The following is an 18,444-nucleotide window of genomic DNA, read 5'->3' on the forward strand; positions in this document are numbered from 1 at the left end:
ACACACACACACACACACACACACACACACACACACACACACACGCCTGTAATCGCAGCGCTCTGGGAGGCCATGCGCTCCTGGACGATGGAGTGAGATTCCAACACACACACACACACACACACACACACACGATTGGAATTATTTATTTTGCAATATTTGGAGAACTTATGGGTGAAGCCATCTGTGCCTCAAGGTTTTTTTTTCTTAGAAGTTGTAAGATTACTGATATAATTTCTTCAATGGCCATACAATCTTTTCATTGTCTACATCATCTGTAGTAGATGTAAACTTTTTTGTTTCTGCCATGGGCTTTTTTGTACCTTTCTTGTCTTAATCAGTCTTATTAGAACTTTGAAATATTTTGTTAATCTTTATAAAGAACCAGTTTGGGGCACATTGATCCTCTACTTTTGAATGTATGAGGAGGGGGACCCAAAAAACCAAAATAACTTTTTGGAAGGTGGACACCTTGTAGCACAGGCTTCCCCCACCAGAGAAGTGTTCTAGTAACCCGTCGGCATCAGTGTACCAGCTAGTGTTATGGGAGGCTGCATTCAGCTTCAGTAAACTTTTTGGGGGATTCTTTCAACTCATTTGCCCATTTTATGATGGGCAATTTATGAGCACACCTGCCCATACTGCCCTGAGTGTTCTGTAGTTTTTGGCCAAAAACAGCATGACCCCTGTGCCCCACTCTCTCTATTCACCCAATCTTGTCCTGAGCAACTTTTTTTTGTTTCCCCTGATGAAAAAAGTTCTGAAAGGGAAACGTTTTGCCAGTGTGGAAGAGGTGAAACAAAACAGCAAAAGCACTAAAGGGTATCAAAATGGATGAGTTCAAAAACTGTTTTGAGCAGTGGAAAAAGCATCTCAGTAGGTGTATTGCATCAAATGGAGAGTCTTTTGAAGGTGACTGAGGTTTAAACATGTAAGAATCAATACACAATTTTTAAAAAACAAATTCTGGGTTTTTTTGTTTGTTTGCATTCTCCTCTTGTATGTATGTACTGTCTTCTGCTTTCTTTGGGTTTACACTGATTTTTTTTTTCTAACTTCTTGAGATGAATGTTTATCTCACTAATTTTTATCCTTTTTTAGTATATATTTTAAGCCTATACATTTTCCTTTAATTATTGTTTTAATTAAATACTCAATTTATACATAGCATTTTCAGTATTCAATTGAAAATGTCTCTATTGCTTATTGTGATTTCTTCTTAGACCTTGGGGCTATTTAAGAAGTTGTTTTTGTTTCAAATTTCCAGTAAGGAAATTTCTAGTTATTCTTTTGTTTCTGATTTTGGCCTAATCATGTGATCAGAGAACATAACTCTGTATAATTTCAGTTTGTTGTATTTGTGGCAACTGGGTTTATGGTCTGGTTTTTGTAAATACTTCATATATTCAAAAAGAGTTCTTTATTTTTTTTATTTATTTTTATTTTTATTTTTGAGTTGGAGTCTCACTCTGTCGCCCAGACTGGAGTGCAGTGGCCGCTCCCGGCCACCGCAGCCTCGACCTGCTGGGCTCCGGCGATCCTTCTGCCTCAGCCTTCCAAGGAGCTGGAACTACAGGCGTGTGCTACCACGCCTGGCTATATTTTTTGACTTATTGTAGAGATGAGGTCTCGCCAAGTTGCCTAGGCAGGTCTCGAGCCCGCAGGCTCAGGCAATTTACTCACCTCGGCCTCCCAAAGCACGGGATTACAGGCTGAGCCACCGAGCCCAGCCCAAAAAGAGTTCTTTGTTAGTTATAATGTTCCATTACTGTTTGAATTTTTTGGTCTTTACTAAATTCTGTCTCCTTAATCTAACATCAGACTACAAATGTGGATTTGTAATTTTTCCTTGTCATTCTGTCAGATTTTTGTTTCTTTGGAGACCTAATTATTATTTAATACTTTAGAACTCTTAGGTAATTTTGGGTGGATTCCACTTGTATCCACATGAACCATAATGCTTTTTTAAAATCAACATAGCTAGTCTAGATTTTCATTTCCTAGTATATACATATGGTATGACTTTTTTCAGTCTTTTGCTTTCAACATTTTTGTGTTCTTATGTTTTAGATGTGTCTTTGTAAACAGCATGTAGTTAAATTTTGCCTGTATCTTTTTTTTTTTTTTAAAGTCAGAGTCTCACTCTGTTGCCCAGGCTGGAGTGCATTGGCACACTCACAGTCACCACGACGTTGACCCGCTGGGCTCAGCTGATCCTTCTGCCTCAGCCTTCCAAGTAGCCAGAAATACAGGCACACTCTACCACACCTGGCTGATTTTTTGATTTTATTGTAGAGAAGAGGTCTTGCCAGGTTGTCTAGGCTGTTCTCTAACCTGTGTGTGTACTCAGGCAGTCCTCTCGCCTCAGCCTCCCAAAGTGCTGAGATTACAGGCTTGAGCCACTGTGCCCAGCCTTGCTTGTAGCTTTAAAATCTAGTCTGTTAGTCCTTCCCTTTCACTAGAGTTTTTAATTCATTTACATTTAGTATAATTAAATTTAGCTTATTTAACATTTAATTTTTACTTCACATTGTCTTATGCATGTTTTTTCTCCCTCTCATTTAATGACTTGTTTTGGATTATCTTCTTCCAATCCTTTTTTTTCCCATTATACTTTTTCCTCTCTATTAGTTTGAAAACTGTACATTGTATTTCTGTTCTTCTTGTGATTACATTGGTGTGCTTCCTTAAATTACCCAGTCTACTGCTAATCAGTGTCTTCACTTTCACTTGGTTAATAGAAGGATCTTAGAAGATCTTGGAAAGACATATCTAAAACATAAGAAAGTTGAAAGTAAAAGACAAAAAAATCATGCCATATGTATACCAGGAAAAGATTAAAGCTTACATCTCTCCCAACTCTAATGTTATTTTCATGCATTTTAAATTGTATATATCATTAAACTTCACAAGGCATTATTATTTTCGTGGTAATAATAGTATTATTATGGCTATACAGAATCATTTCTCATTTAGTTTTGCCCACCTGTTCACTACATTTTTTGCTCTTTATTCTTTCCTGAATTTCTAACCTTCTATATGAAATCATTTTTCTTCTTTGTAAAATATATCCTTTAGAATTTTTTATAGAGGGGTTTTCCTATGGTGAAATCTCTTATTGTTTGCTAGAAAAAATTTTTATTTGACTTTCATTCTTTGGTTGTTTTTTAAAAATTATCTTTCAACACTGAAGACATTGTTCTCACTGTCTTCTCATTTTCATTGTGGCTTTTTATAAGTCAACTATGATTTCACAATTACTTCTTTGAAGATTATCTTTTCCTTTCTCTTGCTTGTTTATGATATTGTTCTTAAGGTTGGCTTTCTTTGCTTTCATTCTTTTGAATCTAATCTTGATTTCATTTGATCTGTTTTGTATTTTTGGACTCCTTAAATCTATGATTCAGCATCTTCAGTTCTGGAAAATTTTCAGCTTTTATCTGCTCAAGTATGTTCTCTTCTCCAATCCGTCTCTCCCCTTTTTGTTTTCCAGTTAAACATGTTAGTCCTTGATACTTCGTCTTCTATGTCTCTATCCTTCTTCTGTGTATCCCCTCCTTTTTTATTTTTTTTTGAGTTGTAGTCCCACTCTGTCACACAGGTTGGAGTACAGTGGCACGCTCACAGCCACCGCAGCCTCGACCTGCTGGTTGCAGGCGATCCTTCTGCCTTAGCCTTCCAGGTAGCTGGAACTACAGGCCCGCGTCACCAAACCCAGCTATTTTTTTTGATTTATTGTAAAGATGAGGTCTTACCAAGTTGCCCAGGCTGGTCTTGAACCCGCAGGCTCAGGCAATCCTCTCACCTCGGCCTCCCAAAGTTCTAGGATTATAGGCGTGAGCCACTACACGCAACCTAGCCCCTCCTTTTTTTAACCTGTGCTTCTGTGTCTTCATCCTTCTGTATAGCCCCTCTTTTTGTTACCTATACTTCATGCGGGATTGTTTCTTTGATCTACTAATTTAGGAATTATCTCCTTAATTGTACCAGATATCGTATTAACCCAAAACATTGAGGGTTTTTTTGTTATTATGTAAATTTCTAGGTTTTCTAAGTTATTTTTGTTTCTTCCATTTTTTTCATAAACCTTTCTTTTTATACTTTCAAGTTTACTTGTGTTTAGTGAGAGTGTTGGTTTGAATAATCCAGTTCAACATTACCCAAAGCAAAAGTCCCTCCTTGCTTTTCTTTATAGTTTTGCCATCTGTGTATATATTTCTAACCAATATTTTATCTTTACATATTTTGACTGGTTTATGACTATATACTATGCATGCTTAAGTGACTTGATTTTTTTTATATTACTGTTTGTAAGAATCATTTATGATGATATATTTCTGTAGTCTGTAATGCCATAGCAATCCGTTATATGAAAATATTATACATTATTATTCCTCTTCTCAAAGGAAGTTTGCATTGTTTGCAGTTTTTGGCTATTACAAATGAAGGTGTCATGAATGTTCTTGTAGAAGAGTTTCACTAGGCTTTATGCTGGGTCAGAGGATATACACATGTTTGGGTTTGCGTGGTTAAAGTGTTTTCCAAGGTGGTTGTGCCAACTAACTCCCACAAGCAATGAATAAATGTTTGTTGTTCCGTGTTCTTGCCAACACTTGGTGTTGTGTGTCTTGTTGAAGTGGTGTGATAGGAAATTGAAGTGGTAGTTGTAGAGGGATCATTAAAATGGAAATTTAGGAAAGCATACTTTAATGGTAACATTACTAAAGGCCTAGGGTTTGACAGCAAGGGTGAGTGTGTGAAATAAGTGGTTTTCTTGATCATTGGGAGTCTTGGTGAGGGAGAACACAGGACGTTTAGAGAATCAAATACATGGGCATTGAAACCACTAAGGCCTATGATAAAAAGGGGTGTTGGAAACATTGAGAGTGAGTCAGAAGCTAAAAGCATCAAGATAGAAGGACTGGTCCTCTGGGGATATGTATGTGCCTGCAGTACTGAAGGTAAGCAGGTGGCATAGTCTCATAAATGAGATTAAAGCTGTATGTTCTGGAGGGAGCAGTGAGGTGCCAAGGATGTTTCTTCTATTCCACCTCCAGGCCTTTAGGGCATGATTTTTAGCTAGAGCAAGATGAGTGTTCAGAGAAGTTGGTGAGCATATGGATAAGGCAATTTTGTTGATGGCCGACCGAGTGTTCCAGAGATCACAGTGGAAGAATTTGAGGATGTGGAGCAGAGGTGGCAAGTGAGGTCAGAAAAGAGAGTGCAGAGAGCAGTTTGCTTGGTGGTCTGAGTTGAAGGCATCAGTGAAGGCTTCTGAAGGCTGGCTCGTTGAGGTGATAGGCACAAAGTGACATCAAGAACTTAATGAGATTAATTATGATGGTCCGAAGACAGAGAGTAACAGGGAAGCTGTGGCTATCGTAATGTGGAGGGAGAGGTATGACTCTTACCTGGAAAATGTAGAACTCTGGACTTCTTCCTCACTCCTGGTGTTATGGAATAATTCTGTTTTCTAGGGGTCATCCCTTGTCTCACCAGAAAATTAAGAACTAATGACCTAAGACATTTACTATAGGTGATGAATTAGCTTCTGTACCTCCAGACGGTCCTTGCTATGTGTGTACCATCCTTGGGAGAACGGAGAAGACAGTTTTATAGGGCCTAATTATGGCATGGAATGAACCCTGGTTATTCAATTTATTTATTTGAACGAACGCACACTCTCAATTTTACTGTAGACAAACGTGACCATCTTTTTGTGATTGTGTTTTATGCTTTTTATGTCTTATTTGAGATATCCTATCCCACCTACAAGATTATAAAGATACTTTCTCATATTTTGTTCTAAAAGTTTTAAACTTTTTCCTTTAGCATTTAAGTTCTTTCTTTGTCTAGAATTTATTTTTTATATCATGGTCTAGATGGGAGTCTACTTTTTCCCCCCAGGGAAGTCAGTTGTCTCAGTGTTATTTATTAAACAGTCCGTTCTTTTGCCATTGATTGGCAGTGCCAACTCTGTCACAGACCAGATTTTAGATATGCATAGGGTATTTTTGTGCCCTCTATTCTAATTCCATTAGACTGTTTGTCTATCCACATGCCAAAATCAAGCTGACCTAATTAGTCTGAATTTTTGTTAATTGTTGACATCTGATGGAACAGATTTGTCTCCCTACCCCCTACCATCTCATCTAGTCTCTCTTCAGGAATATCTTGGCTGTTTTTGGCCCTTTGCTTTTTCATCATTACATTTTAAAAATCGGTTTGTCAAACTTCTGGGAAAATCTGACTGGGATTTTTGTTACATGTGCATTGATCCTATAGAAAAATTTGGAGGAAAATGGTCATCTTTACTTTATTGAGTCTTTTTCATGTTTGTCTGACTTTCTTCGGAATGTATCACTGTTACATTTTATCTAGGGCTATAAGAGATGTCAGTGTATGCCTGTTTGCCAAGTTGAGAATTTTTTTTTCAATTTTATTTCTAAAAAATTGGTACTTGAGAACTCAGTCAGTGCTGTATATTTATACCTGAAAGTTCAGCTATAAAAAATGCCTGTTTCTGAAGTAAAGGAGCATTTTCCCTATAAAAAAGATTTTGAAGATGAGTGTTCAAGTTTTTTGTGCCCAGGTCAGAGGAAGTATAACCTAATGGTTAAGAAAGTTTATGTGATTGAATTCACTTCTATGTGTGTGAGAGGCAGGAAACACAATGGGTAAGATCTTAGTCTCTAGAGCCACACACTGTGTGTTTCAGCTCCTGTCCCATCGTTTACTACAAAATACTCTGGTGGCTGAGTTTTGGTTTTTTGTAAGATGGGATGAGTAATAATATTTATCTCTTTGAGAAGTTGCAAGGGATAAATAAGTTAACATGCATAAAATATTTAATGCAGTGCCTAGCACAGAGTAAAAGTGTTAGCTGCTGTCATTATTATCATACGGGAGCAGGGGAAGATTGGTGAGGTCGTTGAGATCATGACTTTAGCAGTTAAGTATGCATGTTCGGCTTTCCTATGTCTGTCCTCCCAATATCCCTTCCACTGCTTTCTCATTGTTATTTAGTATATTTATCAACCAAATATTAGAATGTCATGTGATGATACAGACTACAGGCTTTGGAACCTGGATAACTTGTACTAAGATCCTGGTTTTACCTCTTCCTAGTACGTGTGATTTAGGGAAAGTTACTTAGTCTTTAGCCTTCACTTTCCCTACCTGAAAATTAGAAATAATAATACTATTTAATATCATCTCATATAATTATTGTGAGTATTAAATAAAAAGTGATTAGTATAGTATCTAACACATTTCAAATTTTACTTTTTATTATCATTATTATTGTCATCTTGTATTATTGTCTATGAAATTGAGATGAAATAGTCTTCTTGGTAATATCATTGGAGAAGTACATCAAATGAAGGTGTGTGAAGTGCTTAGTGTGGTGTGTGAAGTGCTTAGAAGTGTGTGTGAAGTGCTTAGTGTGGTGACTTGAACAGAGTAAATGTCCAACAAATGGTAATGCAAGCAAGTTCTCTTTTTTAGTTTTCTACTTATATTTAACATACTATATACTAATATAGATTGGAGTTTGAGAATAACATTTCAACCTGAATATGCTATAAGTAAAGATAGCTTTTTGCTTCTGCGTGGCATAAGACTTTTATGTTAGGGGTCCTTGATAGGAAGCAATAGCCCCTAAGCCTATTGTTATTACTTCCTATTTGTCCCTTACTCTTGTTTACTGAGAGTCTGTTGCGTTTTTTAAAATTTTCATAATGTCTGATATTCTGTGACAGATCTTTTGTTTTTTAGTGATAAAACATTTAAGTTTTTCCTTTATGTTTTTTTTTCTATTAACATTTATTTATTTTCTGCTGGCAACCCTGTCATATATTAAAACAAACTTTATTTCCAGGAAAGGCTCGATACATTTCAGGCCCTTAACTTTAAGGTTGTGTATGATTGTTTTATACACGTGTTGTCTAAATCAAATAGTTCTTTTTAAACATGTTGCCTTGAAGCAACTTTTGTTTTATTATTTTTAGAAGAAAAGAATTGACAATTAGAAAACAAGAAATGGTCATTGATCCATCTGTCTCATTCCATGGCTCTTTATTTTCAGAGTGGCAGACAACACACTACCTTTTCAGCAGAATCAAGTCGGAGCCTTTTGATCTGTCTACTGTGGGTTCTCAAAAACGCAGATGAAACAGTTCTACAAAAGTGGTTCACAGATCTCTCTGTCCTGCAGCTAAACCGGCTATTAGATCTGCTATATCTCTGTGTGTCTTGCTTTGAGTACAAAGTAAGTGGTCATTATACCGTTGCAAAGAACAATAAAGGAAACATAATGTGGAAAAGGTAGAAGAAAATGTCCTCAATGCCCCTTCTTTTCTAATGTTTAAATCTTAGGGGAAAAAAGTATTTGAAAGAATGAATAGTTTGACCTTCAAAAAATCAAAAGACATGAGAGCAAAGCTTGAAGAAGCTATTCTTGGGAGCATAGGCGCTAGGCAAGAGATGGTGCGCCGAAGCCGAGGACAGCTTGGTACGTACACAATGTCTTCCCCTTCTGGTGAGGATTTTTTCCGTTTCCTTGAATTATGTATGATAGTGATCGTTGTTGCTAGTCTTCAATGATGATTCGACACGTTGTAAGTGTAGCTGTGAATTAACGTGCATAATCTCTCTCTGCAGGAATGCAAGTTAGAATTCTGATTTAAGTGGGAATGAACAGACTTCTCAGTTCGCTCTAGATAGTCTCAGTTTATGCCTGTTGCTCGTATGTGATTATTAATAGCATCCGTCTCCCCTTTTTAAATAGACTTTGTTTTTTTGGAGCAGGTTAGCATATTTAGCAAAATTGAGCAAAGGTACAGAGATTTCCCATACACCCCTTGCCCTCACACATGCACAGCCTCCCCCCATGCTCGGCATCCCCCTCCAGAGTGGCACATTTGTTGTAGGTAGTAAGCCTACACCAGTACGTCATCACCCAGAGTTCATTGTATAGGTCCATGGGGCTTCCCCTTTTACTCTTAAGAATGTACTAGTTTGCACAATGAAATATACTCTGTATATAAGGCAAAAATATTGCCCATCAAACACAGATCTCAGTGATAGAAAACAGTGTAGTACAATGTGGCTCAGCCTGTAATCCCAACACTTTGGGAAGATGAGGCTAGTGGATTGCCTGAGGCTAGTGGATTGCCTGAGCCTGTGAATTTGAGACCAGCCCAGGCAACTTGCTGAGACCTCGTCTCTACAATAAATCACAAAAAATTAGCCAGACGTGGTAGCGCACACCTGTAGTTCCAGTTACTTGGAAGACTGAGGTGGAAGGATCACCAGAACCAAGCAGGTCAATGCTGCAGTGACTGTGAGTGTGCCATTACACTCCAGCCTGGATGAGTGTGAGACTCCCAACTCAAAAACAAAAAACAATGTAGTAGCATTTGAGCCTGATATTCTAATCCCAGGTCTGATACACATCAACCGTATAACCTTGGCCAGTCACTTAATCTCCCTCCCTTCTTTTTCCTCATCTACTTGTGATTGTTTTGAGAATTTGGAAGGTAGTGTAACTAGCTGATCTTATAATCGATATAGTGAGCATGTACGTGCAAACATTTTGTAAATTCTGAAGTGACATGCAAGTAATGTTGCTGCTGAAGAGTTCCTGGAGACCAGGGACATGATTCGGTTATCTGTGTGCATGACCGACAGCACACTGTAAATTTGTTGACTTAACATATGAATGTGTGTGTGAGTGATTTTTTTTAAAAGTATTATTTTCTCACACAGGCCATTAGCCTGGTAATCATCTGTTTAAGTATCTTTTATGTGTTATGTGTGTTTAGAATTTAATAATGAATAAGACATAGTCTTTACCTTTAAAGGAATTAATAGAGCATAATTTTTTTCACTTTAGTTATATACAGTTTACAGTGTGCCTTTGGGCTTTTTGTGTTTTTTAAAAGCCTTTTTATTCTAGGAAGGGTGTTCTTTTAACTCGTTTACTATGAGCAAAGAACTTCTAAAATTAAAGTATGAACATTAATTTTTACTTGGGTCATTTAATTATTACCAAAACCTAATGAATAATTATAGTCATCTTTCAGATTAAGAAAGTAAAGCTCAAATAATTAAATAACTTGACTAAGATCATAAAGCAAGTGAAAGAACTAGGATCTTTTGACTTCCAATTTAGTTTCTTTCCATTATGCCTCAACTCTTTCTAAGGTTTATTTTTGGAAAGAAGAGAAAGGTTAATATATTTGTTATATTTTTAAACCTGTGACTTCAGGACAGCTATCATTGTTTAAATGTAGGAATTAAAGTTCTTCGTATTTCAGAAAAACTAATCCTTTATCATTCTTATTTACATTTGTACTTTTAAGCTAAGTCACTTAATAATGAAAGGTTCAAATGCTACTACACTGTTTCCCCTGAGAGGCAATTTCATGGAAAAAAAAGTAAATTATAGAAATGTAAATAGATATTTAGTTTGCTCAATATTTTAATATAGGCATATCTTTTTAATTTTTTTTTCCAAAATGTCCTAAAGATAAAGATTTCAAAATAAGAGGGAAAGAGACAAGGAAAGAAAGTACAAGAAATACATACATGTCCTTTATTGTGTAGCAAATAATGGTTGTTTCTCAGTATTTTTAAACTTTTTTTTTTTTTAGAAAGCAGGATTTATTAAGAGGGCAGAAAAATTCCCAGAGCAGGAGGGGCCCTGAGGTGATTGTCCTTTAAATATTTTTTAAATTGAGAAATAATAGTTGGGGTTTTTTGGGTATTTTTGTTTGTAAATATTTTTAAAAATTTCTATTTGTACTCTGAATTTTTACTTTTATTTTTCTCTCATCCTCCCAACCTATTTAAGTCTCGTCTTTTTCCAAAAAGGGCATTAGTTTTCTAGTTGAAAACTGGAAATCAGGACTGAGTCCATTGTTTAAATGTATATTTGTATATTTCTCCACAATTCTCAATGCCTTCTGATGGCTCTACGATTCACTTCTATCGCAGCTGCCCCTTAAAACCTAGTCTACCTTAAAACCTAGAAACCTCTTGAGAGAAAGCTCCTTCTTCCTCTTGTCCTGCCTTATGTAGTCTAAAAGAAGTACTTACTTTAGGGACTCTTCCTGTTTGTTTATTTATTAAACAGAAACTTAACAAACTCTCAATGTGCACCAGACACATTTTATCAGCCTGGACATAAAATGCTGGAAAAAATGTATATCTTTTTTTCTTAAGTAGCTTATATTCATGTGGTCATAAGTGCCATGGAAGGGAACAAAACAAACTAAGTGGAAGAAAAGTGTTGGAGAGAGGAAGAAGGTAATGAGTGATTAGCCAACGAAAATTTGTGGGAAGAACAATTAGTTTTGTAAAGAGAACAACCACTGCACTGGGCCTAAATCAGGAGCATAGATAGTGAGATGATATATGCTGATGGGGAATAGCAAGAAGAACAGAATAACTGTCGTGGGGTAAGTAAGAGGGGGAGTAGGGTGAGATCGGTCATCTGTGGGGCCTTAAGCTACCACTACGATTTCAGGAAAAGCAAGGTTAGGCCAGGTGTGGTGGCTCACGCTTATAATCCCAGCTCGTTGGGAGGCTGAAGTAAGAGGATTGCCTGAGCCTACTGGTTTGAGACCAGCCTGGGCAACATGGTGAGACCTCATCTCTACAATTAGTCAAAAAATTAGCCGGGTGTAGTGGCACACGCCTGTAGTTCCAGCTACTTGGAAGGCAGAGGGGGAAGGATCACCTGAGCCCAGCAGGTCGAGGCTACGGTGGCTGTCAGTGTGCAGTTACACTCCAGCCTGGGCAACAGAGTGAGAAGACTCCACTCAAAAGGAAAAAAAGAAAAAAAAAAAGGTTAGAATGTTGGCTTATTTAAACGGGTATTTTTTTTCAAAACAATTCTATGTAGCAAATATATTTCTTCTGTAACTAATGTGGAATATTTAAATAAAAAGCACCATTGTCAGGTCTTTCTACTTGTGATGAGAGTAAAATTAATGTGCATTATTTCTCATATGTTTGCAAATATGCATCTATGTGGCCTAACTCAAATAACATTTTAAAATTGGTTTTGAAATGTATTTGACCAGAGAGAAGCCCATCAGGAAGTGCCTTTGGAAGTCAGGAGAATCTGAGGTGGAGAAAAGACATGACTCACTGGCGTCAGAACACAGAGAAGCTTGACAAGTAATATCACGCTCTATCTTGTGTTATTGGTGGGCTTGCTTGATTTTAAATATAAGAGAACAATGATTCATTTTAGTTTCACCTTGTATTTATTAGGCATTCAGATCTTAGAATATTAAATTTTTTAATTTTAGCTTCAAAAAGATTTGAGGGAAGAATTTTCCATGTGGTATAGCAAAGGAAAATGTGGTATGTTAAAACTCCTTTTTCTCTAACACATCCCCTTGGAACAGGCAGTCAGCAACTATTTTTTGAATGTATTTTAGGTGTCACATTAAACTATTTTAAGTATTACAAAGAATTAGAATACTAATATTTGCCCCCTTGGAGCTTAGAATACAATTGAAGATGGACAAAACACAACACAGGTCGTCTGTTGCTGGCATGAAGGCAAACAACTACAAATGCTCTTAAATGCCCAAGTGACTGCAGGTACACTGCCTGACTTGAGACTTGGCATTGAGTTGAGGGGCTAAAATTTTTCTCTTGAGAATTTGTAACTACAAGTCAGCCCTCAAATCGCTTGATTTCCCAAAAACTTTGAGGATAAGATGGCCAGCTTATTCAGGTTTGCTCAGGCTTGTCCCACATCCCAGGGAGCCCCCAAGTCCTGTCCTAAGGCAAACCAAGATGGTTGGTTACCCTAAGACCTATCTTAGCTCAAGCCTGAGAAGATTCTCACAGATAAATTTCACAAATATTTTCTCAATGACAGTAAAATCATAAAATACATGAAGCAAGGCCCTCTGAAAGCCATCAAAGCCATCTCAGTACCACATATATTAGAGTTTGAAACAATCAGATACTGAATGTAATATAAGCATGTTAAGATTCTTAAACTTCGAATGTATGTATAGTTTCCTCTCTTTTCTCTGTCTGTCCAAATCTGTTTCTCTGATAGGTTTTCTACATGTGTTGTGTTTTTTAGAAATCACAATGCAGCCAGGGACTATATATTTCTTTTTTTCCTGGTTCTTTTTGTTTAAATCATCTTGTTGTGTTTCTTTATGAAATCTCACTGGAAATTTTAAGTTTGAACATTATTTTCTTTTCCAATTTAATTCTGATAACTATCTTGTATTTTATTCTTAAATTTAATCTGTAAAATATGTATTCATGAAGTTTTGTCTTTAGTGGTGGCAGTAAAGATTCAGATTTCATTCTTCCTGGGGTGCTAAAAAAAAAAAAAAGATTCAGAAACTTGCAGTTCTACGAAGTTTGAAAAATTAGCATTTAATATGTCCTAGCATTTAATATGTCCTCGTACTTTCACTTTGATTTATGTGTTACTTTGCCTACTTGAATGTAATATGTAGTTTCTCCATATCTTTTGCTGCTAAAACAAAAATGTCAGCTGTATCCATAAATCATGTAATTATTCTTAAGTTATTTATTTTCATTAAGTGATAGCTTTATAAATATTATTGGTACTTAAGTACTTATGTTTTCTAAGGTTTCATTTCATTTTTCCCTCATTTTTTATATAAATATAAACTGTATTTCATCAATTGTTTTTTTTCTTATTTTTCTACTGTATTTCATCAATTTTTTTAAATTTTTCTAGCTTTATTGAGTTATAACTGACAAATAAAAATTGTGTATATTTACAACATACAACCTGATCTTCTGATATATGTGTATAGTAGTGAAAGATTATCACAATCAAGCTAATTAACATATCCACCAGCTCACATAATTTTTCCCCCTAATTGTTTTTTTCCAATGAGTAATTCCACCCTCTCACTAAAGAGTTAAATTGTCATCTGAGCATATTTATATAAAAAATGAGGGAAAAACGAAATGAAACCTTAGAAAACATAAATATTTTTGTATTGAATAAATACATTGGAAAACTTTGAGATAGTAAGCTAAATACCAGACATTTGAACGTTACTTTACACGAAGCAATCCTAAATACAGTCCCACAAAGTGCTACCTAGCGTCTGCTCCGTTTAGAGTAAAACAGTGTGTTTACTGCATGTCTGAAAGCTAAAACACAAACATTTATGTGTTTAGTGGCATTGTGCTTCCATAATGGGGTGAGAAGATGTGTGTTGGCCCAGTTAACAAAACGCAGGGTAAAATGAAACATTTTTAATATGTAAAATGTGGCCTTCTTTCTTATCCTGTAATTTTTTTATCAGGCAAATATTGAAAATGGCTTTTATTCCTTTCTCTACATCCTTAAATCTTTTTAGAATTGTGACTTTTGAAAAGATAAATGTAATTTATTATAATATCTTATATTAGGTCGAGAGCAGAGATTGAACATGAAGCACTGATTGATGGAAACCTGGCTACAGAAGCAAACCTCATCATTTTGGATACATTAGAGATTGTTGTCCAGGTAAGAGCACAGAGAAGAAGAATTTAAAATACAGATGGGGTAAATTGGGGTTAGGGGAAAAAGCATTTATTGAGCCATATAATTACATGTAAATATCAGTAGTTGCTAAAAGTTCAATTCCAGGCATTCTGAGATTCTCTAAGTATAACTGAAAATTCCCACAGCTTCAACTGTTTATTCATTGAGAGTGGTTATGAAATCTGTGTCTTCTTGTGACTCCCCTTCACGGCCTATTTTTGCATCTCCAAATGTCCTCTGAATATCTGTAGTTGGATGTTCTGCACCATCATACTATATTTAACATGCATTTATAGCCATAGCTACATACGCTGGGTTTGTTGTATCTTCTGTATACTATAGCAGTGTTTTAGGCGCTGTATCTAGAGTTATCTCATTTAGTCCAAACAGCAGCCCTCTCAGTAGTATTATCCCATTATTTAGTTTTTCCTGTATCAGACGCTGTCTTTAGCACTTTACAAATAACTCATTTTGATCTTATAAGAAAATCATGCAGTTGAAACTGTGAATTTCCCTAGCTTGTAGATGAGAATACTTAGGCACAGAAATGTTAAATAATTGCCCATGGTGACACAGCTAGTAAGGGAAGAACTAGGGTTTAAATCTGTTGGCAAGATCTCTCAGTTGTTTCAGTAAGTATGTCTCGTACCTGTTCCTTCCATTCCATTTCTACTGCCACCATTTTTTGTCAGGTGCTCTTTTCCAAACTGTTACAGTGGCTACCTGCTTCAGATATTCCCTCTGTGTTCTTCCCTTTCTAATCCATTCTGCGCGTTTTCCTGAGATTGCTCTTCTTAAAATATTTTACCTTTCATTATCCTAATTAAAATTTTGGGGCCAGATACGGTGACTCACGCCTATAATCCCAGCACTTTGGGAGACCAAGGTGAGAGGATTGCTTGAGCCCGTGGGTTTGAGACCAGCCTGGGCCACTTGGCAAGACTTTATCTCTACAATAAATCAAAAAATTAGCTGAGCCTGGTGGCATGTGCCTGTACTTCCAGCTACTTGGAAGGCTGAGACGGAAGGATCGCCTGAACTCAGTAGGTCGAGGCTGCGGTGACCAGGAGCGTGCCACTGCCCTCCAGCCTGGGTGACAGAGTGAGACTCCAACTAAAAAAAAAAATTCTTTTTTTTTTTAAATATCGAGAATTTAGTATTTTTTGATTGCCTAAAGAAAAAGATAGGAAACTCTCCGACTTATAAGGCTCTTTGTATTTTAGTGCTATATTAGTTGGAGTAGGTCTGAGCTACTATTACAAAGAAAACAAAGAAATCCTAAATCCCAGATACCTAATCCAAGATGGTTATTTGAACTGTAGCAATCATGTCTGCATGTCAGTCAGTGAAAAGAAGATGCAGGACAGAATATATTTATTCTTTTAAGGTCATGACTCAGAAGAGTAAACTTCTGTTTTGTTCACATCATCTCTCTGAGGCTGGGTTCAGAGTCCCCAGCTACAACTCAGGATTTCAGTTATTAAAGGCAGAGGGGAAGAATGGTAATTTGCAAACAGCGTTCTCGGCCATAGGCTCACTTTCGTTTTCAGTCTTATCTTCAGTTACTTTCTACTTGAACCTCAAGTCAGTCTAAGTTTCCTAAAACACACATTAGACTTTCTTGCCATCACATCCTTGATTCTCTTTTTTCCTATTTTACTTCTATCCATTCTTTCCCTCCTTTTCTTCTCTTGTCCAAATCCTGCACAGTTCCTTCTTGAAGCCCTCCTGGGTCTTAACATTATTGTTTTCTTATCTTTTAAGAGTTTGCTTATTTATACGTGTTCTACCTACCTAACCAGGTTTGCAGGTCCATCTCTCTCTCATGTATTTATTTTTAAATTGCAGACAGTTTCTGTAACAGAATCCAAAGAGAGCATCCTTGGCGGGGTGCTAAAAGTGCTACTGCATAGCATGGCCTGCAACCAAAGTGCAGTTTATCTACAACACTGTTTTGCCACCCAGAGAGCCCTGGTTTCAAAGGTAGGCTGTGTATTTTGTCCCTGCAGTATTGTCAGACTTCGCTTTCTTTATTCATGCTACGGTCTTTTGACACTTTCACTGGTTAATATATGTGTAGTTGAAATTTAAATAATAGCCTAAAGACCCTTGATTCTTCTTTACCTCTCTACTGCTGCCTGCCTTTTGGAATTCATCTTTTATTTGAATTACCTTTAGCCAGTTTCTGGCTTTAAAAATAGTAATTTTGATGTGAAGATGGGCCTGGAAGTAATAACTTAACCTTTAAATATGGGGCTTCTCTTGTTTTCTCTTTACTGTGTTCTGTTTTAACTCAAATTATCAAGGTTCATTGTGTAAGCAGTTCAACCCAGTAAAATTAATTTATTCTGTGGTGAATGAAAAAGAAGGTATTTATTTGTTCAACCGCTTCAGTTATTTATTTCTTGTTTAACTTCCCCAGAAGAGATGTATATTCTTAAATTTTGAAGGTAGCTGTATCATCTTAGACATGCTACAGGATGAAATGTGGAGATGTTGATGAGAATTACTCATATACTGTTTTGTATTAATAAAAACATACTGTAGAATTCATATCTGTGGGTTACTGTACTAATGATTTATGCACATCTGATCAAAGCTTCACAACAATCCCACGTAGATAATATTACTAGGCCTATTTTATGTTTGAGAAAACTTGTCCAAGGTCATATTACGAGCTAGTAAGTGACGTAATCAGCATTTGAGCCCAGGCTATCTGCCTCTCTAGTCCATACTGTTAACCATTCTTGCAGTTTGTGGGCTATACTGACAGATCGCTGGTTGAGGTTATAATAGCATATCTCTAGAAATTTTACTGTAAAAATTCAATGTGGACAGTGTTTTGTGTTGTTTTTTACAGTTCCCTGAACTCTTGTTTGAAGAAGAGACAGAGCAGTGTGCTGATTTGTGCCTCAGGCTTCTCCGACACTGTAGCAGTAGCATCGGTTCGATTCGGTCACATGCCAGTGCCTCTCTTTATCTACTAATGAGACAAAACTTTGAGATTGGCAATGTAAGTATTTTACCCTAAAAGTTATCTGGATTTGTAATGAACTATAACTTCTGCAGGTAGTCATTAAATGGCTTTGGAAGGAAAAATGGAGTTTTTTTGTATATTTTGAATCTTATGACTATCTTGATAGTTCTCATTTGATGGATATCTTACAAAAAATTCAAATCTCCAACTGTGGCTTCCTGTACTGAAATAAACATATTAGTACAGACTTAGAATATACATGTACATTGAGCAATTTTAAATTTTAATTGGCCCTAAATAAAAAGAAAATGATAAAAAAAATTAAAGGTATAAATATCTTGGCTTGATATTTTATATTTATATGTCACAACCTTTGAAGAATTCCATTTTTTTATTGTTTTAATTAGCTGTTTTATCCGTGTGTTATATTTTTCTTAACTTTTTTGAGTCAAGTATTTAATTCATTTATTTTTACTCATGTAAGTATTTAAGGCTTTGAATTTTCCTTTAAGCACTGTTTTTGGTTTCTTATTGGTCTGATGTGTAGTAAATTTGTGATTTCAGTTTATCTTTTCTTTTTAACCCAAAGTGTTGACTGACTTTTTTGTTTTAAAGTTTTGATGTTTGTTTTTAGTTTTATTACATTGTGATTATTTTTCCCTTTTTGTACCTTGGGTATATTTGTGTGTCCAAACATAATAAATTTTATGAATGTTTCACAGCACTTAAAAAGGGGATATTTCTATTTTCAGAATCTTGAGTTAAACATATACCAAACAAATATACCGTATTGATTATGTTATTCTGTCTTTCCATATCCTTGTTTATGTTTGTTCCACTTGCCACTTGGTGGAATACTTGGAGTAAATTAAAGCTTATCCCTGCGTGTGTCTGCTTCCCCTTTAGCTCTTACTTG

The 18,444-nt window shown here is 36.1% G+C and overlaps 1 protein-coding gene and 1 pseudogene across 2 annotated transcripts in view; one reads left to right on the forward strand and one right to left on the reverse strand.

The window, feature by feature from the left end:
• Positions 1-3,935, reverse strand: part of LOC103266921 — a 4,915-nt pseudogene extending 980 nt beyond the window's left edge.
• LOC103266916 (dedicator of cytokinesis protein 7-like) overlaps positions 1-18,444 on the forward strand; it is a 69,224-nt gene that overhangs the window by 10,148 nt on the left and 40,632 nt on the right. Inside the window, exons 3-8 of one of the 2 annotated variants that reach the window (XM_021715784.1) lie at positions 8,087-8,269; positions 8,377-8,539; positions 12,090-12,186; positions 14,437-14,533; positions 16,400-16,534; positions 17,412-17,564. In XM_021715784.1, coding sequence (XP_021571459.1) covers positions 8,087-8,269; positions 8,377-8,539; positions 12,090-12,186; positions 14,437-14,533; positions 16,400-16,534; positions 17,412-17,564 — 828 coding nt within the window. The remainder of the gene's footprint in view (positions 1-8,086; positions 8,270-8,376; positions 8,540-12,089; positions 12,187-14,436; positions 14,534-16,399; positions 16,535-17,411; positions 17,565-18,444) is intronic. The other variant, XM_008064530.2, reaches the window with a different exon arrangement.

This window comes from Carlito syrichta, unplaced genomic scaffold (genome assembly GCF_000164805.1).
Source record: "Carlito syrichta isolate Samal-C Ts95f unplaced genomic scaffold, Tarsius_syrichta-2.0.1 Scaffold307669, whole genome shotgun sequence".
Lineage (NCBI taxonomy): Eukaryota > Metazoa > Chordata > Mammalia > Primates > Tarsiidae > Carlito > Carlito syrichta.